Below are 26,940 nucleotides of genomic sequence, written 5' to 3'. Positions count from 1 at the left end.
CTTCAGAAAAAATACAAGTCTTAGACAACAGAGGAGATTTTCTAGCATATTAGTAGCAATGAGATGTTAACAGTAATGAGAGGGACTTCAGCAATGAAGAAGATTGGAAATCTTTTTCTTTTAATAGGTAAGGATAGCAGATGACCCAACATAGATCTCAAGTTAAGATGAGGTTTTAATTGAATGAACAAGCCGTAGTCATGAGTGAATGGGGTCAACAACAAAGGTCAAAGATTTAAAATCATAAGCAAAAGATGGAGAGGGAGTGGAAGAGAAATGTTTTTATTATCAACCTGAAAAGATATTGCGTACCAATACCAGCAATAGTTTTAAAAGGAAGTTGGATAGCTTCACACTGAGGGGTCTTCAGGGTTACAGACACAAAAAAAAGGGTGGAATGAGATATTGCCACATGCATCTACACTGTTACATATTACATGCAAAGCCGTTGACTTATCAATTGCAGAGCTGAACCACTTCCTGGAGGGAGTATTGTTTTCAGAAGATTATTTTTTTGAATTCACCAGCTGAGAATTTGGATTTGGACCAAATGCAATGCAACACAACATGTAAACAATTAAGCTTAACTGAAGCCCGTTGCTTCCATCTGTTACCAAACTGAACTATTTATCATTTTCTGCTCATGTTTGTGTGCATTTTTGCCAAGTCTCTGAGGTCATGGCATTTCCATGAAATATTCTTGTGACCAAATGCAGCATTGGCAACAAATGGCCCTGAATAAATCCATAAGGACCTTCAGGTGAAATGTGTTTACCGAGGGAGTGTTTAGAACATAGAACCCACCACCACAGGGTGTAGTTGAAGTGACTAACGTGCCTATGTAAAGGGCAGCTTGATTAACACAGAAGGACTGAGATTAAGAAAAGAGTGAACAAGGTTTTTGTGAAGTGCAAACCTTGCCAAAGGCCTTTTGGGCCTGTTTCTATGCCTTGAGCATGAAGCATACCTCTTGAATTTCAATGATTTGCTAACTCTTGCCCATAACCAGAAAATCTATACTTGCTGATATTCACTGACTAATTTTAAAACAGTTCATCATTATAATGTGTGAAAATAAAAGAAATTCTGCATATTTATGATCCCAAAGAACAAGAATCTTTATTTAACAACCCCATTATGATAACATTGATTTTTCATCGTCAGAATTAACTTGTTTACAAATAATTATTCATGGATTTTTTGTCAATTGCAGAAACCAAAAAGTCATCACTGAAGAAATGTCTTACCAGTGGTAGAAGTTGTTTACTTGGACTTTAGTAAAGTCTTTCTTAAGGGTTCTGCATGGTGGACTAATTATTAAAGTCAGTTCACGTGGGATTCAGGACGAGCTTGCCAGTTAGATACAAAATTGGTTTAACTCCAGGAGACAGCGTGGGGCTAGAGGATTAATTTTGGACTGTAAACTTGTGACCAGCGGTGTTCCACAGGGATTGGTACTGGGTCCACTTTTGTTTGTCATTTATATAAATGATTTAGATGAGAATATCAAAGGTATGGTTAATAAGTTTGCAGATTACACCAAAATTGATGGTAGAATGGACAGTGAAGAAGGTTACCTACGATTATAAAGAGATCTTGATCAGTTGGATCCGTGGGCTGAGGAGTGGCAGATGGAGTTTAATTTGGATAAATGTGCGGTATTGCATTTTGTTAATATAAAAGAAGTCAACAATCTAGATGGTGTTGTAGAACAGGGACACTTAAGGGCCCAGGTATATAATTCTTTGAAATTTGCATCTCTGGTAGACAGGGTTGTTCAGAAGGTGTTGAGCACACTTTCCTTCATTGCACGGAACTTTTGAGTGTCAGAGTAGGGACATCATGTTGAGATTGTACAGAAAATTGTTGATGCCTCTTTTGGAATAATCTGTGTAGTTCTGGTTGCCCTGTTATAGAAAGGATATTGTTAAACAGAAAATACTTAGAAGGGGTTTGCCAGGAATGGGGGGATTGAGAATTTTAAAAAGTTGGCAAGATTGGGACCTTTTTCCACTCAAGCCTAGGAGGTTGAGGGCTGACCTTAATGAGGTTTGTAAAATCATGAAAGGTATAGATAAGATGAATGACAAGGATCTTTTCTCTCGGATGGGGAGTTCAAAACTAGTCGGCATAATTTAAGATGAGAGGGGAACGATTTAAAAATGACATGTGGTGCAACTTTTTTTTACCACAGAGTGGTTCATGTGTGGAATGAACTGCCAGAGAAAGTGGCGGATGCAGCTACAGTTACAGTGTTTAAAAGACACTTGAATAAATTCATGATTAGGAAAGATTTGGAGGGATATGGGCCGAGCACAGGCAGGTGGGACTAGTTTAGTTTGAGACTCTGTGATCAAGCATAAAGTTTGGCTTCATCAACATTTGATGCAATTATATCCTCTGCAGGCTAATACACAGAATATTTATGTAATGGTAGTTTAAAATTCAGGTTGAAATAAAATATGAACAACTTATGATACAGGAATTTTATGAAAATCAATTGTACTTTATATTAGAACTGATGCAAAACTTTACAATGCACTATTAGCAAGACACCGTTTGCTAAAACACAGCTGAAATAAGTTAGAAATCACACACCACCACGCTATAGTCCAACTTTTGGAATCATTAGCTTTCGGAGTGCTGCTTCTTCATCAGATGGTTGTGGTGTAGAAGATCAAAAGACACAGAATGTATAACAAAAGATTACAGTGATGTATTGAACAAACCCGGGTTGTTAAGTCTTTCATCTTCTTGAATGCAGGTTACGGTTCATTAATATGTAAATCCCAGAACTCCTTTTCCGTCACCTTCTCGAGATAACTTAAGGTTTTATAATAAAAGGTGACATCTCAGCTCAGACAATGCATTAAATGTGTGAGGTCAGAGTCTGTCTGTATCCCAATCTTGAGTCAGACTAATATAAAAGTGACCGAAGGGGCAATGTTTTCACGCAGTGGGCGGTATGTGTGTAGAATGAGCTGCCACAGGAAGTGGTGGAAGCTAGTAGAATTGCAACATTTAAAAGGTATCTGGATGGGCATATGAATAGGAAATGTTTGGAGGGATATGGGTCAGGTGCTGGCAGGTGGGACTAGATTGGGTTGGGGTCAGTATGGATGAGTTGGACCGAAGGGTCTGTATCCATGCTGTACATCTCTATGACTGCATGCATTGACTGTGTGCAGATTGTGCATTTTTTGAGCAAAATAGAATGTATCTGCAAATAGAATTCTGCACATACAAATTCACCCCATAGACTTACTCCCCCTTCAGGGTGTATCTCTGTTGAACAGAACATGTGATTGAGGTCAGGAAAGAATTTTTTATAGTCTGGTCACTGTTTTGGAATTCATATCAGTAACCACTGTCATTAATTTATGTTATATTGGTGGCAATGGATTATTTTTACTAAAATTTACATCATTTATTGGATGCCATCTAAACTGACCTCAGTCCATTACTGATGGAGTACTACACTCATAGTGGCTGTCATTTGGAGATGTTAAATCAAGACTTGACTGTTTATTCCATTTCACTGTTATGCAACCGATCATCCATCTGCAGTTCTTTTGGGGTCTTGCTGTGCATAAACTGCTGCATTTTCCTCTTATCACATTGATTACATTTAAGTGTTTATTGTTTGTGGTTTTGGAGCATTTGGAGGACATACAATTGCATTTATGTAACAATTGTTATTTGTTTCAAACAAGTAGTTAGCTATGTAGCAAAATCAACTGTCCTCAGACAAAAGCTTTGAATTTTTATCATGGATAGTATAAACTGATGTTTGAAGATCATTGTTTGTTTTTAGCACTGCAAAGAAAGCTCATAGAATGAAGGATGCAAGTGGTGTGGGTTTAGCTTGCCTGATCCATTTTTCTCAAAATGAACTTCAAATAACAGTAATTTAGAAATTGCTGCGCTCTTGAATAGAACCATAAGATTTAGTTGATACCATTAACCAGTGATTAAATGGGTAATGACTCTTAAAATACAATTAGTAATTCAACTGCATCGATGGGTGGTGGTGTTTTTGAGGAGGACAAGCCTTTAAATGGTAGTTTTTGGGCAGACTTATAATCATCACATTCTGCTTATGTTTGTTGTGGAAACTCTCATCAGTGCAACTGCATAGACCATTGCTTTTAATGTGGACTTAGTATTAAACCTCTTTTTGGATGCTTTGACCTTTTTTATTCCTGCTTGCTAACAGAAAATCAGAGAGGGTAGAAAAAGAGCAACTGTTGTAATTTTAATTTTTTGACATTTTTATTTGTTATTATTGATTTTAATTTCAAATAAAACTTGTAGTTATTGATCACTTTCAAGATTGCAGTAACCTTCTATCACCTATTTAAATGTGATCTAAGATCAAAATTTTCTACTCCAAACTCCCTTCATGACTCAGCTGATAAATAAGCATGTGTAGCTAAATTATGCAGACCAGTAGCTCTCCTGTTCAAATTCAGATTTCCAATCTCTGTTGAGGCAGTTAGTCCAATCCATGTTAATCACAGGAAGACGACTAATGATTTGAAAGTGTGTACATATTTTGTACTTTCAGCATGTGATGAAGAAAGGACGAAAGAGAAATCGGCAAAACTCCCAGATATTTGGGAGATTGGTAAAGCTATCTATTTGGAACTGTCACCTCCTTATGAATCTTTCTTTTCATTCATTTTTGGCATGTGTCACTGGCAAAGCCAGCACTTATATCCCATTCTTCATTGCTCTGACAGATGATAGCCATAACCTTCCTTAAAACACTGTTGACGACGTAGCGAAGTTGCTGCCTAGATGCTGTTTAGCCTTAAGATTCAACTAAGTAGCCTGCTTGGCACCTTGAAGGCAGTCTAGTCACACGCAGTTGATGTTGGGTGAAGTGAGTGGATTTCCTCCCTTAAAGAGTATTAATGAACCAATTGGGCTTTTACAACACACATCACTTGTACCAAGTTTTCTTGATTTCTCACACTGCTTTTATGGTATTTGAACTTGCTTTGTGTCACTTGTAGCTGACCTAAGATTCATTGTAATATGCGTGACATTTTCACTAATGGTTAGGAAGAAAGAAATTGAGACAGCAATATATTTCAGAGTAATACATAAAATTAGGTTCACAATTCGGTGACTTCTTTATTTCCCTGTTTAGTTCATTGCCTCCAAATAATTAAACTGTTATTTAAGTTATAAACTAAACTCCCTCTTATACTTTTGGAGTATAATTTTTATGAAGAAGTTCATTCTTTAAATTGAACGCACATAGTCATGTGCCAGTTATAAATAGCTGTTGCACCTTACCCTCTAGACAGTACTCATATTTCCATAAACCAAAGCAGATAGAAATGGTTTTGAAACTACTTCAGTACTGCATGTGCCTTCTCACAGAATTTGAATTTTGTTGTTGTTACCAGCAAGGACCCTAAGAAATAGTAAATATTTTAACTACTCTATTTAAATGTTATGGAGGCTAATGTCTGCACTTAGGCACTTCAAAATAAAAAATTGCAAGTTTGACTACTTGTGCTTGCTCTTGCCTCTAGCAAAGAGCATCTAACTACCATTGACATGATGGAGAGAATGTTGAAATTTTACAGCAAGTCCGTTAAAATATCTCAGACAAATGGCTGACTAACTTATTTGAGTTAGGATTCTTGAAAAGTTGTTTTTTTTTGTTGTTTGAGGTGCTTTAGATATTGTAGAATTGACTGCTTTCATTTCAGACTTGGCCTTATTCAAAGCCCATCATGAAGCAGCGGTGAAATTAGTAGCTATAGTTCAACTCCACACTATGCATTTTGAATCTGTGCAGGATTTGTTTATTCATAATGTGGTCAAAATGTAAATTGTGTTTATAGTTTCATAAATCAAAAGATTTGAATTTTATTCAGGAAAATGGATGAAGTTTCAAGAAAAAGGTTTGATGGCTTTCTGTTTTGATAATATGTTAGATTGGTGCAACATGTTTGAGCATTATTAACTATGCAATAACCAAATACCACTAGCAATATTTTTGTCTCTGATATGTTTGTGATATATAGGTCACATTGGGTGTAACTGAAACTACAACACCACATATATTGTGCATGTTAAATTTTTGCTGATTTTAATTTTTCTGTTGTTTGCAGGAAATATTGATGAGGATGTTGTGGTGATTGAGGCCACCTCAGCTCCCCAGGTTACTGCCAATGAAGAAATCAATGTTACCTCAACGGACAGTGAAGTGGAGATTGTCACTGTTGGGGACAATTGCAGGTAGAAATTTCATGACTTTTAATCTGTTAAAGATGAAAACTCACTGAATTTTGAATGTTGATTTCCAAAAAAGATTATAAGGAATATTCCCAGACTCCTACAAGCTTCTGCCTATGGGTAATTGTATCCTGTTGTAGTTCTTTAAGTGAAGTTTTTAATGATCCAGATACAATGTGTACTAAGGTTTAACATTTCAGAAAGCGACAACTTCATGCATTAATAATATTGTCTAAATGTAAAAAGTGCAATTCAATCTTTTATTTGGTGTCTTTGCACAGATCTTAATGTGGTTGTTGTGGTAGCACTGTTGCCTTTTAGTCGGATTGATTTGGGTTCAAATCCTGTTCATACTGATGTTTTGATATAGTACTGAGGGAAAGCTGCACAGATTAAATTCCTGCTTTTCAACTGACAGGTTGAAATAGGCTACCTAGAATGTATGTGAGGAACATTTTTTTGGTAGGAGATAAATAGGTTTTAGAAAGAACTAGATAAGATTCTGACAATAAATAAGATTCCTGTTATTAGATCATGAAGAGAACACTGTTGATGGGCCAGCCAGTTGGACTGAAGAGCAAGGTCAGCCTTAAGATTTTGCAGGAGATAACCTTAAATAAATGGCTGGTAGAGATGTACAGCACAGAAACAGACCCTTCAATCCAACTCATCCATGCCAACCAGTTATCCTAGTCTAATCTAGTCCCATTTGACAGCAGTTGGCCCATATCTCTCTAAACCCTTTTTTTTTAGATTAGATTACTTACAGTGTGGAAACAGGCCCTTCGGCCCAACAAGTGCACGCCGACCCGCCGAAGCGTAACCCACCCATACCCCTACATTTACCCCTTTAACCTAACACTACGGGCAATTTAGCATGGCCAATTCACCTGCCCCGCACATCTTTGGACTGTGGGAAGAAACCGGAGCACCCGGAGGAAACCCACGCAGACACGGGGAGAATGTGCAAACTCCACACAGTCAGTCGCCTGAGTCGGAAATTGAACCCGGGTCTCTGGCGCTGTGAGGCAGCAGTGCTAACTGCTGTGCCACCGTGCCGCCCACAAACCCTTCCTATTCATATATCCATCCAGATGCCTTTTAAATGCTGTAATTGTACCAGCCTCCACCTCTTCCTCTAGCAGCTCTTTCCATTCATGCACCACCCTCTGCATGAAAAAGTTGTCCCTTAGCTCCCTTTTATATCTTTCCTCTCTCACTTTAAACCTATGCCCTCTAGTTCTGGACTTCCACATCCCAGGCAAAAGACCTTGTCTATTTACATCGTGGGCCGAAGGGCCTGTTCTGTGCTGTATTGTTCTATGTTCTATTTGGAGGTGATGGGCAAGCAGGACTTTTAGTGGCCTAATATGGGCAGTTGCAGTTGAATCTGTATAAGGAGCAGAAACTTGGAGGTCGGGGGGACATTGAAGAAATCTGGCTGAGTAGTAGTAGTATAAGAATAGGTGTCACCGTTCCATGTTGGCCCAACTGCAGTAGAAACCAGCCAAGTGATGAACATTGATGTGTTTTTTCCCTTTACCATGTTAAACAAGCATTGTTTTCCTCCTGGCCTACCACATTGATAACTGTCATTGACACAAACTGTTGAGAGTACTTTGATTTCGCAAATCTTTTGAGTAATAGAGTCAAGGAGCACAGAAATGGACCCTTCAACCCTACCGATCCATGCCGACCAGATTTCCTGAACTGAAGTAGTCCTGTTTGTTTGCATTTGGCCCATATCTCTCTAAACTTTGCCTAGCCATAAACCTGTCCAAACATCTTTCAAATGTTGTAATTGTACTCTCCTCTACCACTTCTTCTGGCAGCTCATTCCATAAGTGCACCACCCGCTGTGTGAAAATGTTGCCCCTCAGGTCCTTGTTTAAATCTTCTCCTCTCACCTTAAGCCTATACATTCTAGTTTTGAATTCCCTGCCCTAGGGAAAAAACCTTTGAAATTCACCTTATCTGTGTCCCTCATGATGTTATACTCCTCTAAAAGGTCACACCTCTGCATTATATGTTCGAGGGGAAAAAAGTCCCAGCCTCTCCTTATAATTGAAACCCTCAAATCTCGATAGCATCCTTGTAAATTTTTTTTGCACCCTCTCTAGCTTATTAACATCCTTCCTATAGCAGGGCAACCAGAATTGTATGCAATATTCCAAAAGTAGCCTTACCAATGTCTTGTACAGCTGTAACAACTCCTGTACTTTGTTGAAGAGTAATTTGTTTCTTACAAGATTGAGACTATTCAATTTTTTGCAACATGATTGTGGTTCCAGAATTAACTAGTATGGGAACCTTGACAATTAACAGTTATCTCTGAACTTGTCATGGGCATCTGTTTCCACACAAAATTTAGTTTTGCTATGGATAAATATTTTCTACATTTAAGTCTTTGGAAGGAGCACAAACAATTTCCGAGGAAGGATCACTGGACCTGATACATTACTCAGATTTCTCTCCACAGATGCTGCCAGACCTGCTGAGCTTTTCCCTGCAATTTACAGCATCCACAGTTCTTGCGGATTTCTTTTACAAACAATTTCTCCATTCATTTACATGGTCATGTTTTATGAGCTTCATGCTGTATTTCAGGGTTAGGCTCTTAGAGGGATGACTGTATACTAATATAGGATATTATCTCTAAAAGTAAATCTGCTTGCTTCCTACAAATTGCCAAGCTCAATTGATATATCCTGCTGTCTATGTGCAGCATGCCGTTGAACTGGAGAAGCTTACAGGTCAGCCTGTCTTTCCCTGCCATCTGTTTGCAGTAATAATGTTTGTAGGGAAGAAAGGGGAAATTGTAAATGAAAATTACCAATGATGATGAGAATTTTTGAAGTATACTGATTCTTTTGTTTCCTGCCACAACATTTAATGGTATTTTGAGATTCTGAAACTGTGAAGCAAGAACCGACTTTGACAGATTTGTTTGTTTATATGCAGGCTATTTTCCTTTTCTGCGTTTGTCCAATTGGAAGGTGATATGACAGATGCAGTCATTGTTTTTACTGATATGACAGATGAGAATTGCTTAGACTTATATGTTTTAAAATTGGATTCCTGCTAGCAATTGAAGACATCTTCTGAAATATTACTCTTGGGCAACACCTGTCCATCCTGCATCCCACCGATACACTTCACCCTCCCCTCCGACCTATCACAATTACCTCACAACTGCATTCACCTATTGCCTTCCCACCTACCTTCCCTCACAATTCCACCACCACCCCCCCTATTTATCTCAGCCCCCTCCCCCTTCCACATTCCTGATGAAGGGTTTATGCCTGAAGTGTTGGCTCTCTTGCTCCTCGGATGCAGCCTGGCCTGCTGTGCTTTTCCAGCGCCACACGTCTTGACTGTGCAATAACACTTCTGAACAAAATACATAGAAAGCAAGTTAGAATGGTTCACAGGGGTTACTTTTCCATCATAATATTGGTCAAGGCACGTTTGAAGACCAGTCTGTGTAGTTTAATTGAAAGCTTGTGTTTAAGCTTAAGAAACAAGGCTGAGAACAACAATAATCTGAACAGCAGAGAATCATAATAACAAACACTTGAAAGAATAATTCATCAACAACATGGTTGAGTTAGCAACAGGGGCGAGCTATGTTTGGTGGGGGAAGGGAAAGTGGACGAGTCAATGTGACAGTGAAGCTGTAGGTTCAGAAACTCAACTCAGTCTTAAATATGACGGCACATTCGCAGGTAGATAGGATAGTGAAAAAGGCGTTTGGTATGCTTCATTGGTCAGAGTATTGAGTACAGGAGTTGGGAGGCCATGTTGCAGCTGTACAGGACATTGGTTAGGCCACTTTTGGAAGATTGCGTGCAATTCTGGTCTCCTTCCTATCGGAAAGATGTTGTGAAATTTGAAAGGATTCAACAAAGATTTACAAGGATGTTGCAAGGTTGGAGGATTTAAGCTATAGGGAAGAGGCTGAATAGGCTGGGGCTGTTTTCCCTGGAGAGTCAGAGGCTGAGGGGTGACCTTATAGAGATTCATAAAATCATGAGGGGCATGGATAGGTAAATAGACGAAGTCTTTTCCCTCGTGTCGTGTAGTCCAGAACTAGAGGGCATAGGTTTAGGGTGAGAGGGGAAAAATATAAAAGAGACCTAAGGGGCAACCTTTTCACGCAGAGGGCGGTACATGTATGGAATGAGCTGCCAGTGGAAGTGGTGGAGGCTGGTACAATTGCAACATTTAAAAGGCATCTGGATGGGTATATGAATATGAAGGGTTTGGTGGGATATGAGACGGATGCTGGCAGATGGGACTAGATTGGGTTGGGATATTTGGTCGGCATGGGCGGGTAGGACCGAAGGGTCTGTTTCTGTGCTGTACATCTCTGTGACTCTATAACTAAAGCCTTGTGTTCAATCCTGCCTATTCAGAAATTAACTAAGCATAGGTTTCTGCAGTAGAAAATTTTATTGTAGCTGTATTTTCTTATTAACATGAACAAGTGGAATCAATAAATGCATCGATCACGCCAGACACAACGTTTAAGGTGGTAAAGTGGGAAAGAAATGAAGGTTCAGAAGAGTCATGTTCTAATCTTGAAACTAAACAGTAGCACCATCAAAGAGCATGAACATACAATAATGAAAAGTACAAAGTTGTGGGATTAAGTAGTTTGCTATCTGCTTTCTGCAATATAAACCTTTTTATTGATACTCTGGAGTTCCAATCCAATGTACAGTGTTTTTTCTCTGTACCTTTTCTTGCTCCCTGGTTGTGTGGCTGTTTGTTTATATCCTGCTTGCATATTAAAACTGGCATGGTTGCCTTTTATATATTTTGTGCTCACTAACTGTCTTGCATTGAAAGTAGCCTGCTGTGCACTTTTACTTAAAAGTAGAAATAAACTCTTGTACAAAAAGCTAACTCTTGACAACATGAGATTGTGGGAATTAATCAGTTTGGTCCTACATCCAATCTTATTTGAACCAAAGTGTGGCATACATGACTTAATGGGCAGAAGTATGAGCAAGTTTAGATATTTGTTTTAGAGTGCCTTGCTCCATGAAAATGGAAAATCGTGTTCTAAACTTGGTATTAACTTTGAGATTTTGAAAACCGAAGTATTTGGCACTTAAAAAAACCTGAATATTTGACACTAATTTAATTCTTGTGATTATAGCATCAGGATTCCAATGACCAAAGTATATACTGAAGTATGTAAAATCAGTAGTAAGGATTATTTTGTGTAATATTAGCATGTCTTTAGGGCTGTGTTCAGAGTGTGTAATGGTGATTCTTGAGTTGTGAGATGATTAAAAACTTGAAGCATTTAAACTTCAGTGTGATTTTATTCAAATTAGTCTTTCGCTAGAGCATTTTTTCTTAATGACTTCTGCACTATCCTATCAAATTACAACATCATTCTTTTGTGAACCACTTAAGTAATGGAGAAGGTGTCTCCTGCTCCTTGGATGCTGCCTGACCTGCTGTGCTTTTCCAGTGCCCACTTTTTGACAATTAAGTAATGGCGCTGCATTAATTGGATCCATTTCTAAACACATCTGCCAGGATAAGTCCAAATTACAGAAGTTCTGAAGAAGGGTCACTGGACCCGAAATGTTAACCCTGTTTTCTCTCCACAGATACAGCCAGATCTGAAGGTGTCCAGCAATTTCTGATTTTTGTTCCTGATTTTCAGCATCAGCAGTTCTTTCTTTTTTTTTGTTTAACCAATTACAGAAAATGTTTACTTGATTGACAGTAGAAACAATTTGCTTTCTCAGTTAAAATTCATAGTTCCTAATGCGTTGTACAGTTTTCCTATTCAGAAACTAATACTAATTAGATTAATGTTACTCAATTGTTTGTTTCCAGGTCTTATACCACACTTCTCGGCCACTCAAGGGTACACTGGGGCCAAAGTACTAGCTCACAAAACAGACCTCAGGAGCAGCGGAGCCGAAATAGAATATCTACAGTTATCCAGCCGTTGAGACAAAGCACAGCAGAGGTGGTGGACCTTACTGTGGATGAAGATGGTAAGCGTGATTTATTCTTCAAGTTTGATGAAATATTTCTTGCAGTCTGGTTGGAAACTTGAGTAAAAGATTTTTAAGCATGCAGTATGTGTGGACTCTTAAATTTGTGATCCGTGGAATCTTTTGTTTTAGAGAATTCAAGTAGAATTAAAGAAAGTGGAACCCTCTGCAGTCAACCTCAAATTGTCCTTTCCCAGTCACATATTGCTTCATGTCATTGTCTGGAACTCTGCATTTGAACTTCACATTAAGTACATGTTTGGCCTCCTGTGATACAGTGGTAGTTGCCCTACTTCTGAGCCAGAACATTTATGTTCAAGTCCCATCTGCCCAGACATGTGTTGTAACATATTGGAATGGGCTAAAAGCCTGGATGGATGGTGCGTGGAAAAGAAAAATGGCTTGCCTATTTACTGAGATTCTCTCCAAGTCTCCTTATTGTACTCAGTTTTACCAGCATGATTAAAGTTGTACAATAAAATGTACAACATGAGATTTAAACAACTTGTTGCTAAAGTAATACTGTAAACCACTAGGATTGACTGCGGTAACTAACGCAATAGATAATCTGTGTTGCACGTTTGTGGAAATTGAATTCTCACGAAAATGCAGCTGTTTCTGAAAGCTTTCCTACATTGCAAGCTACAGGTAACCTTTTTTTCTCCAATGATTCTCTGTTCATTTTAGATCTACTGACATTAACATCCTCAGCCTTAATGAGATTTAAAAGATTCAAACCACTATTTAGATGTTCCTACACTCCGGGCATTACATAGTGAATTTAGAATCCTAGCTGAAACTTTGTAAGTTTATCTAGGATAATGAAAATCATTTGTAACTGCCTCTTTGTAGTCCTGGCTGAGAGAAACAAATGCGACACAGACCGGCAACTTCATTGACCCGTGTGTCTCAGTAACACGTTGAACACCTTGTTCTAAGATTAATTTTAGTTTCTTCTTCCTGATAGTAAAGCATGCTGACTTTTGATGTAAAATTAGTAAGCTGTCATCTTGAAACTAAATTAAGCTTTTATTAAGCAATGTTTTTACATTGTATGTTGATAGATAAATGCGTTGATTCATGAACATTGTCAGCTTGACTGAGTTGTTGGCAACATTTTGCTTGAATCCGAGGTCACTGATTCAAAAAAATGCCAGGATCTGGCCACAAATTTAGACTGATCCAGTATAGTATAGAAAAATTATTGTGTTGTTTGAGGGCACTATCTTTCAGAAAAGATCTTAATCCAGAGCCCAAAATTGATTTTCAGTTCAGCATAGTTGAGAGTGTTTTTCTCTGTAAATTTGCTAATATTGCTCCTGTAATCAATGCCACATTTCTGTTTTTTGCGACTTCATTGTGCACAGATTGGCTGCTTGATTGCCATGTTTACTGCATCATAACATGACAATACTTAGAGTAGTTCATTGTATAGTGCACCAGATAATTAAGTTTCTTTTGTAAATACATATATTGCAGAGTACATTTGATGAGTTTTGAAAAAGATAGAAGGCATAATTTATTCTGTTAATAACTGAATGGGATAGCGCACATTTGTAAGTTGGTACTTTTTTATCGTCTAAGACCTGTACTTCAGATATTAATAGAAGTTCATAAATATCTTTATTTGCAAATGTGAAAACTTGGTACTGTTAGAAATGAGAAATCAATTATTATTAGTGGGTGTAAGTAATATCATTGGGATCATGCGTTCCTGCACGCAGGCAAATCTAGCATTGATCAGTGACATTGGGCTCCTACCTCCACTTGCTCAGTGAATTGCCCAGTGCTGGTAACAAAAGGTCCTCCAAGTGGAGAAGACAAATTCCCTTTGTTTCTATTCATTTTAAAAAAAGGAGTTGCTTTCTTAATTACTGAAGGCAACTTTTAAATGCTGTGTGTTGCACTACTTTAGCATTTACATTTGCTGTTTCTACTCATTTGTTATCATTACCCTTTGTCAAAATAAGCGAGATTACAAGCTCAGTTGTCTGCACAGTTAATTAGCTTGTTTTTATCCTTTCTGTATACAAGGTAACCTGTGGTAGGTTTATGGAAAATTAAAAATTAAACTTTTGACAGTTACTAATGTAGCTGAAAATGTGTTGCTGGAAAAGGGCAGCAGGTCAGGCAGCTTCCAAGGAACTGGAGAATCGACGTTTCGGGCATAAGCCCTTCTTCAGGAATGTAGAGAGAGGAAGGGAGCTTCTTCAAGGAAGGTATCCTTGTAAGAGGATTCGCAGTAGGTTAAAATCTTCGAGGAGAAAGTGAGGACTGCAGATGCTAGAGATCAGAGCTGAAAATGTGTTGCTGGAAAAGCGCAGCAGGTCAGGCAGCATCCAAGGAATTCCTGAAGAAGGGCTTATGCCCGAAACGTCGATTCTCCTGTTCCTTGGATGCTGCCTGACCTGCTGCGCTTTTCCAGCAACACATTTTCAGCTCTGATCTCCAGCATTTGCAGTCCTCACTTTCTCCTCGAAGTTACTAATGTAGTCAGCTCTGAAGTCCATGGCACAAGAGAAACTGTTGATAATCCTATTCGTGTTTGTATGAAGAAGTTCAGGCAAAGTTAATAGACTTCCTGCCCATTCATACAATCTGCTGAAACATAAGAAGCTAAAACAGAAGGCCGTTTTGTTGAGCAGTGGTAGTGTCCCTACCCCAGACTAAGAGACCTGGGTTCAAGTCCCACTTGCTTCAGAAGTGTGTAATAATATTTCTCAACAGGTTGATGAGAAAAACAGAAAAGAAGCTAAAAAGAAGTAACTTCAAGATGTAAGAGCACAGTTTTGACCTTTGGAATTAATTTATTTTTGGAATCTTTTTCATATTGGATAGTTAACAGCTGAACTTCATTTGATGTGATGAGTTTTGAACTGAATCTTTCTGGAGTACCATTTTTTGACCTCCTAATTTAACACTTTATTACTGGTGAAGTTGTTCATACCATTACTGTATCATCCCATTACTTGAGAACCATTTGAGAAGGTAGTTTTTCTACTTCAGAGCTCATACTATTTCAGAACCTTTGAATTTGCACCATTGAGCCTGTTTGGATTTTAGAAAATTTCCACTTTGTGCTTGTAGCATGACTGTTTTGAAAATCACTAGTACAAAATCTGCTCTGAAAAATTCCGATGAAAAGTCCATGTCCATACAATTTGTTAACCTTAATTAAAACAAGATCATATTTATGTTTATTGTTAAAATTTTGATTGAGAGAGTCATTGATGCTTGTGCTTTATATTGAACAGGTCATATTGCTTTTTATTTCTTTGAATGGCTTTGTAATGCACATTGCATAATTGAGTGGAAATGAGTGGAAACTTGTTTTCATAGAGCTGCTCTGTAGCTGGCTGTTGGGAACACGTGATCTGTCAACAATGATTGGCAACTAATTTCTGAATCCATCCCATTTAAAAAAAGTTTAGTACCCTGCCGTGGCAGCTAAATTGATATTTGGAGATCTGTGTAAATGAATCCAAACACAAGCCAACGACATTGTGGCTTCCCATGTGACTGACATTCTTCAGATTTGCACTGTACACTTGGTGTTTCATGCCACATATCAGGTGAATTGAACAGCATCAGTTTTAAATGAAAGAACTCTTGTATGAAAAAATTTCTAATCCCTCTATTTTTTTAAAAAAAGTTATGGTAAATTTTAGCTGCTGCTAAATTGCCCATAGTGTCCAAAGATATATAGATTAGGTGAATTAGCCCTGGTAAATACAGGGTTACAAGAATAGGGGATGGATCTAGATGGGAAGCTCTTTGGAGAGTCATTGTGGATTTGATAGGCGGATTGGCCTGCTTCCACATTGTAGGGATTCTGTGATTCTATTAACAACATGTAGCACAATTTCTAATAGAGCACCCTGCTGCTCTTCTATCTCACAACTGTAAATAGACCTGATTGGAAAAATCAGTTGTCATTTCAACCTGGAATGAGGCAGAACTACTGAAATGAAAATTGTATCAAAGCAGTAACTGACACAAATGTATTTTCATGGAAGCGTTATAGAATCCCTACAGTGTGGAAATGGGCCCTTTGGCCCAACAAGTCCACACCAACCCTCCAAAGACCCACCCAGGCCCACTCCATATTTACCCCTGACTAATACCCCTAACCTACACATCTCTGAACACTATGGGCAATTTACTTTGGCCAATTCACTTAACCTACTGTGGGCTGTGGGAGGAAACCAGAACACCCAGAGGAAACCCATGCAGACACAGGGAGAGAATGTCTGTGTGGAGTTTACACAGTCGCCCGAGGCTGGATTCGAACCCGGATTCCTGGCGCTGAGAGGCAGCAGTGCTAACCACTGAACCACCATGCCACCTATTATGTTGTGCTTTGTGGTTTTTTTTGTTTTCTGTTCAGTCTCTCTGTTTTTAATTGGATTAAAAATATGAAGAAAGCCAATTTACTTGATTTTGTGATCTGATTTCTGGTAGGATCATATTTTGCTGGAGTATTTTTGAATATTTTGCCTTTCTTGAGAGAGCTTCTTAACATACATGCAATTACACAAATCTGGACAACTTTTACAGCTTTATGAAAAATAAACCAAAATCAAAACTTTCAAATTGAACATTTTTTTGACTAGACTAATCAGAGGTTAGTAATAAAGTGTTGATTAAATTAACTGTAATCTCATCTATCATTAACATAAGGAACTTAAAAAGTAGTTTTGCAGAGTCTTACAGAATGTATTACCAAATAGTAAGAACTGTGGTTCTGGTGGCATCAGGCAGTGGAAACCAAAGTCAGATCCATCTGTCATTGTTAGCTTGATACAGAAATGTGTTTATGCCTTGGAATGCATTTCTGCATGTGTCCTTTATAGTGCGTAAGTATAGAATAGTGTTTTGGCTTTTGTAATTCTAGTTTTCCTTTTTTTTTCCGAATGACAAATGATGATGTCTTGTTTGTGTATTGTGATGCAACTTGGATTGAATCGCAGAAGGACAGTTCAGGATAGGTTACAAATGCTGACATTGTCAGCAAAGCTCCCATCTTATGAGAGAGCAAAAAATTGAATCAAATGCAAAATAACATTATACCTTCTGTATGTCGATGCAATAAGCTTTGAATAGTTATTGGAAATCATAATTGTAGTGGGAAGCTTCAAATTTTCCATACCATCGACATTCAAGATAACTGTTGGCTTTAAGCTCCTATCCCAATCAGTCTCCAAGTCCTCAGACGTTTTGAGTTGGCATTAGCCCAGACTTAGTATTTCTGTTGGCGAAACTGTTGGCCTTCACCATCATTACTTTTCTGAAACTGACAGCAACTTCTGAAATCTACAAGTGTCATTTAAAATAGTAATTCAGAGATGCTGTCAAACAAAATTTAACACTTCTCCATATTTAAGACTCCACAGGTGACAATTGTTCTACTTAGGGGTGAGGAGATGGTGCCATTTGTTCCTGTAATATTGCTATGATAAACACCCAAAGCATGTTATTCCATTGATGAGAAGCAACTCAGTTTTTAACTGCTCACTGTGATACAACTGATAAATCTGTGAATTCTAAGAGAATTGTTCACTGTGATTGACAACTTATTGTCCTTGAATACGTCACTGTTGCTCGAAGAATGAAGGTCCCTTGACTTGGCTCAAGATTCAAATTAGTGCCAGGAAACATGAAATCCATGTCACAGAGATTCTCAGATTTTGTGCCCAGCTTCATTTGAGGACAATGGCGAGTGTCACTGCAGTAGTTTGCAGTGTGTCCACTCCAGTATCACTTATAAGATTGGAACTTAAAATGCATTACTGCCATGAGATGCTAGTTTTGAAAAATAGTAGTTCGTACTATATCTAAGTTTAATTATCAGTTGTCTACTGTCTTGACATTGTCTTCATGTTTACAATATAGGGTTCCTACTTTCTGTTTGTGCTTTGATTACAGAACCCACAGTGGTGCCAACTACCTCTGCTGCTAGATCGCAACCAGTCAATAATGTACCTACCTCAGGCCAGATCTCAAGTATGACTCCAGGTCCTTCTACCGCCCAGCCTTCCTCTGTGACAGAGTCAACAGGAGTCCCAGCAACCATTGATGAGGCAGGCCCTTCAGTCGTGGGTGTGTGAATAATTTGAATTCAAGTAACAAACTTATAAAATGGCATTATCAAAGATAGACTTTCCAGTTATGTTTTGTTTGGTGAACTGAACGTACAATTCCCCCTTAGACTTAAATTGTCATATTTTTCTGATGCTTTTATTTGCAAAGACTGTTTAATCAATGGTGCAGGTTTTCGGCTATATGCTTTGTAGACCTGTGTGTCGCTGATTGTCACACCCAGCACCAAAACTGGGATTACATTACAGAAAATTCCACCTCGTGAAATGCACAAACATTCTTCCCATTCACTGATGTCCACTTGGTGAACACTCGCATTCACCCAAAACTTACTGAGACAACTAAGCGAATCCAAAATTATTTACGTCGAATATGAGACTTGTGTAATGTTGTGATGGGCTTGTATGCACCAAATTTACTTGTGTTTGTAAATATTGTATTAATGGCAATGCAGCAGATGCTCCTATGAAAGCTTCTGTTTTAGTTTGAGCATGCTGCCACCCCCCCATTCTGTTGTAACACAGTTTCATCAATGCAAATTTGCTGTAACCCACTTGACGAATTGAGGACGCTGTTTCAACAGCGCAAACATTTAAAATGTATTGGCTGTAACGCAACTACAGCACCAGCACTTTAAACGCTGTTCCTAAAATGTGATTTTTCTATAATGCCGGGCTGCACAAGAACACAATCATGGAGTTGTGGAAGAACTGACTGTATAGCCTGTTGCTGTGTTGTTTTATTGATAGATAACCCTACTGTTGGCAATAAAGTGGCTAGAACTCCTACAAAGTTGCAATACAGCATGCAACTGGCCAAGAAAAAAAAGTATTGGCTGTTGAGATTCAAATCCTAAGATCTTGTCTGTTATTTCAATTACAGCTCTATTCTAACGTGTTTGAGTGATCTTCGACATATCTCATTTTGGTTCTTTCTGACTAGCCACAACACTTTGGGGTAGCTTGTTGCATTCTACAATCAAGTGGTAATTTTCTATTGATACCGGAATAAGAGAAAAGGATATTATAATGTTGCAATTAATTAGGAGAATCACTTGTACCTGTGAACTTTACATTAAAAAAAATCCACAAACACTTTGCAAGGGAATTTGTGGGCGAAGAGGAAAGTGTATAATGTACAATGGTTGAAAATGTAAGTTTTGAGGAAAATTTTGAAGGTATGTGGCAGATGAATTTAAGAAAAATGAGTGTGCGACACATTGGTGGCTTTAGGATTTGCTCCTTGTGGTGCAATGGAAGAGGAATGTATTTCGGATGAAAGTGGGTACAGTTAGTGTATAGCTGGATGAAATGTCTGACGGAGAGTGGACTGAGTCCATTGGGATATTTGGGGTTGATGTTAGAATCTGAAGTGTAGCATATTTTGATGTGAATCTAAAGTTATATCAATTAGGCAAACGGTTTTATTTTATTGTCATTAATTGACCATTTCCGTTGCATTTGCTTTTACAGTGATGGCATGCTAAGGTGATGGTTTTTAATGTAAATGATGCAGTGACGTGGTGACCCAAAATTTTAATGAGCCTCAGAAGCTGCTAATCAGTTAAGCAGATTTTCTAGAGTCTTTGACCTGACCATCTTCAGCTGTTTCACCAATGACTTACCCTCCATCATAAGGTCAGAAGTGGCAATGTGCTGTCATCACTAAACAATGTTCAGCGCCATACATGACTCCTCAGATACTGAAACAGTCCCTGCCCAATGCATCTAGACACAGATAATATCCAGACTTGGCCTGACAAGTGCCAAGTAAAAGGCATGCTGCACAAATGTCTGACAATGATCATCTCCAACAAGAGACAATCTAACCATCGCCCTTTGACATTAATTGGCATCAGTACAGTGAGTAACCTGCCTTCTGATGTCCACCATCTACAAGGCACAAGTCAGGAGTGTGATGGAATATTTCCCAGTTACCTGAAAGAGTCCAGCTCCAACAATACTCAGGAAGCTTGACACCAACAAGGAAAAAGCAGCCTGCTTGATTGGAACCACATCCAAAGCAAGTCACTCCCTCCACTATCAGTAGCAGCAGTGTGTACTATCTGCAAAGTACACTACAGAAATTCACCATGGCTTCTTAGGCAGGACCTTCCAACCCCATAATCACTACATTCTAGAAGAACTGAGAGAACAGCAATGTTTTCCTTTTTTTTAATGCGTTCAATGTATTTGAGCATCGTTGGTATCGCCAGCGACCATTTCTAATTGCCCAGACGGTAGTCAACAAGCAACCACAGGGTTTAGAGTCATTTGAAAGCCAGCCCAGGCAGATTTCCTTACCAAAAAGGGATTCATGAACCTACTGAATTTTTACAATCGGCAATGGTTTCATGGTCACCATTGGACCAGCAATTTATTCCAGAATTTTTAAAAATTAAATTGAACTTAAATCATCTATTACGGTCAGATTTGAACCTACGATCACAACATTAGCCTGGCGTTCTGGATTGCTGGTCCAGTGATGTTACCACTATGCAACCATGTCTGCTGTGATACAAATTTGCCAGAAATTTCCAATATATAAATTTGATCTTTACTTTTCCTCAAAGATGACGCTCGCAGAGTTGGTTCAAGTGCAGTGCCTGAAGCTGGTCCTGGGGCAATGCCAAGGCTCCCATCCTGCTGCCCTCAACATTCACCATGTGGAGGATCTTTACAAGGCCACAATTCATTAGGACATATTCATGCAAGCTGTCTTCAGCAACATAACCATCAGTTTCAACACCACCCTGGTGCCCACTCTGCAGTGCCACAATCAATGCCTTCATTTCCTGAATCAACCTGTCCTTTAGAGAGGCCTGCTGTCGTGCCAGCACCTTGCGGTGCTAATGGAAACACAGGTGGCCAGTATCATGATCAGGTTTGTATTCTTCGATCACTCTTTTTTTAAATTAAGAGAAAAACATAGTCAATATGTCAGCTTGCTCATGAGAAGAAACATTAGTCTGGTGCTTTATAAAATACAATAATCATTTAACTTGTATTGTATTATAAGTTGAATAAATATTGAGGCCTACAAATTGTGTTTGTTGCACATTTATTCTTTGTGACAAAAGCTCTGAACTGTTTGATTTTTAGACTGAGTATTAGGGTGACTAATATCTGAATTGCTTTAGTTCTTACATTTGTTACATCTTGGTTCTTTGCAAGCAGCATTTTCATGTCTAACTATAAACACTGTTCTAAATTTGACCAATTTAAAGTTACTTATGTGTAATTATTCAAATAATTATTATGATGGGCAGTACACAGTTTTAACAAATAACGGCTTTTAAGCATGCTTTACAGTTAAAATTTCACAGAATTAAACAACTAAACTAACAATTGTTTGATTTTTTTCACATTTCTGAGAGGTGCACGCAATAAATGTGAACTTTAAATCCAGCCCGTAGATTATATCAATATTAAGGGTGTGGCTGAATTTTATGGAATCAGAGTATGTAGAGGAAGGAGGTGGGCAGGTTTTATGTGCTAGCATCATTACACACTCCCACCCTGTCTGCAAAACACACCCCAAAAAGCAATCAGAAAACCCCAGTAGAATATTTTCACTGTACACGTACTGCTGCCCACACATACCAACAAGAAGTAACAAAAATGGAACTGCTGGAGAAACTGAGCAGGTCTGGCAACATCTGGAGAGAAGGGTTACTGAACATGAAACATTAACTCTGCTTTCTCTCCACAGATGCTGCCAGACCTGTTGAGTTATTCCAGAAATTTGTATTTTTGTTTCAGATTTCCTGCATCTGTAGTTGTGTGCTTTCTTCCAACAAGAAGGGAACTAGATGCAGTAAAACCCATAATTTCTTGAAAATTGAATACAATAACATGACTTTCACACGTGACAGAATTTACAAATAATGCAAGGAAAGTTCAGTAGAATATAGAAAATGTTTTTAAAAGATTATTTTTAAAAGATTAAGGCATTTTGAAAATGAATTGATAGCAAAAAAATAGCAAATAATGTTTTAGTTTGAAGTGAGAATAAAAAAAAGGCTTTGGCCATTAGAGACAAAAATATCAAAGAACTTGGTAATCAATCTGTTTAGGTTTGTGGCCTGTTTAAGTTTAATATTCAGTACAATGAGGATTGATGCGGATGACCATCCTGGAAGCAGAATGCTCAGCTGCATATATACAATTTAAAGAATCGTTTGAGAGAATAGCTAACTAAAAGCCAATATTTCTGCTTTTGTAGTATGAGTTCCTAAGCAGTAGTGTTTCTACAGTAACTAAAAGGATCTGACATGTCTTGTGCTTCAAGATATGCTTGCTTTTGGAAAAAAAACCCTTGCTGAATTAGTTTGCTGAAGTGGTACAATTTATGTTGATGTTTAAACAGTGCTTTGTATTAATGCAATATTTAATGCACAAGAGTAGTTTTCCCAAATCAAATATGAAGTGTATGGTTAAATTTTAATTTAATGTCTGCTGATCAATTTTTAAAAATTTTAGTTTGACTGCGATCCATGCTCTAAATTCAATTATTGCTATTATTCCAGGTCTGAAAGCATAATTGAAAGAAATTATAAACCATTAGTAACTGAAAGTAAATATGCAAAACCAATAATGTTATGCACAAAATGTTCTGTCATTTGACCCATCTGTAGATGATTTACTCAACAGTCATTATGCCTTTTTTTAAAACAGACTCTGCCAGTTGATTTAAGCAGTGGTGGTGTTCGGAGCCATGCAAGTGGAAATTTCCATGGGACATCTGCATTTGATCCGTGCTGTCCTGGGTCTTCCTCACGCACTGCAGCTTATGGAGTGCAGGCTACTGCAGGAACAAGTCAGCAAGTAGCTGTTGAGGGGTATAGTTCTGGGCTGGTTGGACAGGCTCCAGGTCAACCACAACCACCACTCACCTCCTGCCGACATTATATGCACTCAACCTGTAAGTCTTCAATTTTAGTACTTTTGAATTACCATCTTACTGTTTGTGCTAGTAGACATCACTTTAAGTTACCATCTGGCATAATGACCCTTTCAAAACTTACTTTTACGACATTGTCAGATACAAAGCTAAGATATGAATTTGATTTGACTTTTCTGAAACTGATAGTTAAGGAAGTTGTAGATATGTTTAGTTATAGTATTTATATTGGAATGTACTCTACTGTTGTTTCCATCTTCAGCATTTTGTTGCTCTGAAGAAAAAGTAGATACCAATTCAATCTGCCACATAATTTCATACTTCCTTGCAGTTGCTTTGCACAACACACGAATGGTTGACTTCAAGGTTGGAAAACAGTTCTGCAAATGTTTGGTTGAACATGGACGGTTGGACCGAAGGGTCTGTCTCCGTGCTGTACATCTCTAATTCTTGTATTTACAGTGCCTGCATTATTGAGTCTGGTTCAGGCATTTTAAATATCTGCATTTGGATCAGTAAATTCCATTCATTTACTGTATCATGTTTTAACAATGTTATTTATGTTGTTTGTTTTTCCAATTGGTTCCTCATCAATATAATGAAGTTTACAAGGGCTAAGAGTGAATAATAGTTTTGATTTCTTTTTGGCTAATAATTCAAATCCTTCATTGTAAGTTCCCATATCACTTAACTGAAGAGTTACTAGGGCAAGATCCAATCACAGTGGTCTACTTTAGAGGCAGAAATATTTGTTGTTTACGAAGATCATGAGATGAAAAGATCCATGACAGACATACTATGATGTTTTGCTTGTAGTAATGCAATTACTGACATATGTCTTCCCTTTTGTAATTTATGGCAAAGTTGGAAATAGTTGATGTCCTAGATTTAAGCAGTGCTATGGACCAGACCAAACCCCCTTCAAATATAACAAGAAGACAGCCTAGACGCTAACTTTTACCTTATTTAAAGGCAAGTGTAAGGTGCTATGTTCCAAATGTGATTCCATTATTTTTAATCAAGATATATTTTATTCTTACCCTATAGTTAAAATACAAACCAAAGAAAGATGAATTGGAATCACTTGACTCTATTGGAAAACTTAACAAAGTAATAGATTATTTAACTACTAAACAGCAACTATTCCAATGTAGTAGATACGCAGATCTACTAAGCAGATTCAGTAAAATAGATTGCCTCACATGCACTTCTTGCAGCAGAGAGAACTTCCAGCTTTTAGCTGTAACAAAGAGGAATAACAACTTCCAGATTGAGTTTCAAGACTGCTGCAGCTGCTAAAGGCTAAAACTAAAATCTTGGTTTTGTGGGAACCTGATTTTGCCCATTCATGCTGCTTCTATTGTTCCAAAAGGCTTCACGAGCTGTTTACATTATTGACTTGGAACGGACCACTCAGCATCTCTGTCTCAACTTGGACAAAATCCACCTCTTAAAACCAGTACTATTGTTACAGCAACCAAGTGATAATCATGGTCTAGATTTTTTTATCTCTGCTTACATCTTGGAAGTCTCCATAGTACCTGCAAGTGATCACAATGGAGCTGTATTCAAACTTCAGCCACAGCCTTTAAAAAGGAGAGAAGATTATGGGGTGGAGTGCAGGAGGAAAATTGTATATTTGTTAATCACAAATTTTCTACAAGTTGCCCAAGAACTAGAAAGTTATACAAAGAAACTATCAACTGAGTGGAAAATGCCTCTATAATCCCATTCCCCATTCTTCATTTTCTGATTATATTGCTGCAAATGAAAATTTCTGAATGTTTGATTAAAAAACTAAGCCTTTTTAGTCAGCTTAGTGGATTTTTCTATTCTAACTTGAGTCAATTTTATCTTGTTTAACAATGTCTCTAAGTCATCATTCAATGTAAGCAGATGTTCAGGGAATGAACTTGTTTTGAGAAGCAAATCTCCATGTGTGTATGTTGTTTCTCTTGCAGTACTTCAGATATTTTTCCATGATCTATTTTAAGAGATGGTTAGTTACATAGCATGGCAATTGTGAATCTAGTTACAAACCTACCTTGATTTTTTTTTGCTATTTCTACACTTAAAAATTGCACTTGATGTTCCAAAGACTTCAAAATCCCCTGCAAATTAGATTTTTTTTGTGAGTTTTCTTTTACTTCGCAAAGAGAAGCACTTTTTTTCTTCACTTTGCATCTCTCCACAAATACTCGGGGACAAGCTTAAATCCTTTTTCCACTACACAGTGTCCAATTACGATATTATCGCAACTGTGATGCAAGAGCAGAATCGACATGATTTTAAATTGCTTTTTGATAGAAAAGATCCTACTTTATGTGTTTGAACCAGGGACCTTAATTTTCTGAGTCTTGTGAGTGTCTCATCTTATACTATGTACAGAGAAATTAAAGGTTAAGGACAAGTTAACCGATTCAGTCAGATCTGTGGGACTCCATGGTCAGTTTTCATGTCCCTGTAACTTCTGCTTTTAGCTTCTATCTCGCGATTTAGAATGTACGCATATGCAGTTCTGGTGAAGTTGGAGAGTGACTGAGTGATGTGGTGAATTAGACACTGCCCTTAGACTTGTGGCATTTAGATTCAAATACAGCTAGAAGGATCCTATGCAAAGGCATCTTTAGGCAGTTTCATCTGAGTTCCTAAGACCATAAGACATGGAAGTAAGGCCATTTGGCCCATCGAGTCCACTCTGCCATTCAATCATGGCTGATGGGCATTTCAACTCCACTTACCCGCAATCTCCCCGTAGCCTTAATTCCTTGTGACATCAAGAATTTATCAATTTCTGCCTTGAAGACATTTCGCGTCCCAGCCTCCACTGCACTCTGTGGCAATGAATTCCACAGGCCCACCACTCTCTGGCTGAAGAAATATCTCCGTATTTCTGTTCTGAATTTACCCCCTCTAATTCTAAGGCTGTGCCACGGGTCCTAGTCTCCTATATTGAAGTTGTATGAGTAAAATCTTTGCAGATGCCATCAAGTAAGAAGGCAGCCTGAATATTAGAGAAAGATTCAAGCATGTCTATGGGCTGTGTGCTGAAAGATGAAATTAGGAAGGGCATCTGGGTGTCTTTGGGTCAGCATGGACTAGATAGGTTGAACAGCCCCAACTGTCTTGTTTTTATGGTTCTGTGTAAGAGGAATTAAATCCAATCTTTCCTTTCTCTTTGGTACTTTCCTGTAAAAGAACGATTTGCACAATTTAATCTGGTCATTGTGAAATAAATTGTTTGGAACCAAGGAAATGGAATACATGTAAAATGGAATCACAGTACAACATACTGATCAAGAAAATAACCTGCGAATTACAGAAGATAAATTAATTTACTTAAGAAAAGTAGTAAATAAGTATCGGATTTCATTATTAGCGGGATTTTTTCAATGAATTAATTAGGTCAGACATTAATTTGACCCAATCGATGTTCACTTCTGGGAAGGAAAGAAAATCTGGCTGGAAGGAAATATTAGAAAAATTGAGCTTATTTGCTTTGGCAAAATGAGGAAACAGAAGATTTAACAAGTTTGAAGATGGCTAATTGTTTTATTGATAAAGGGTAAAGTTATGAGGAACATTTAGTAGATAAGAAGGTAAGAATAGGAACAGAAGCCAGGTACAATCATACAGTCGCATCCTCCGAAAATCTTCAGCT

The 26,940-nt window shown here is 38.0% G+C and overlaps 1 protein-coding gene across 3 annotated transcripts in view; it reads left to right on the top strand.

Moving 5' to 3' along the window:
• rnf111 (ring finger protein 111) overlaps nucleotides 1-26,940 on the top strand; it is a 119,837-nt gene that overhangs the window by 72,601 nt on the left and 20,296 nt on the right. For all 3 annotated transcript variants that reach the window (XM_043677445.1, XM_043677443.1, XM_043677444.1), the window contains 5 exons: nucleotides 6,132-6,258; nucleotides 12,115-12,278; nucleotides 18,204-18,377; nucleotides 20,950-21,260; nucleotides 23,054-23,300. In XM_043677445.1, the coding sequence (XP_043533380.1) occupies nucleotides 6,132-6,258; nucleotides 12,115-12,278; nucleotides 18,204-18,377; nucleotides 20,950-21,260; nucleotides 23,054-23,300 (1,023 nt within the window). The remainder of the gene's footprint in view (nucleotides 1-6,131; nucleotides 6,259-12,114; nucleotides 12,279-18,203; nucleotides 18,378-20,949; nucleotides 21,261-23,053; nucleotides 23,301-26,940) is intronic.

The sequence above is a fragment of the Chiloscyllium plagiosum genome, chromosome 36, assembly GCF_004010195.1.
Source record: "Chiloscyllium plagiosum isolate BGI_BamShark_2017 chromosome 36, ASM401019v2, whole genome shotgun sequence".
NCBI classification, from domain to species: Eukaryota; Metazoa; Chordata; class Chondrichthyes; order Orectolobiformes; family Hemiscylliidae; genus Chiloscyllium; species Chiloscyllium plagiosum.
This window is presented reverse-complemented; position numbering and strand designations above follow the sequence as displayed.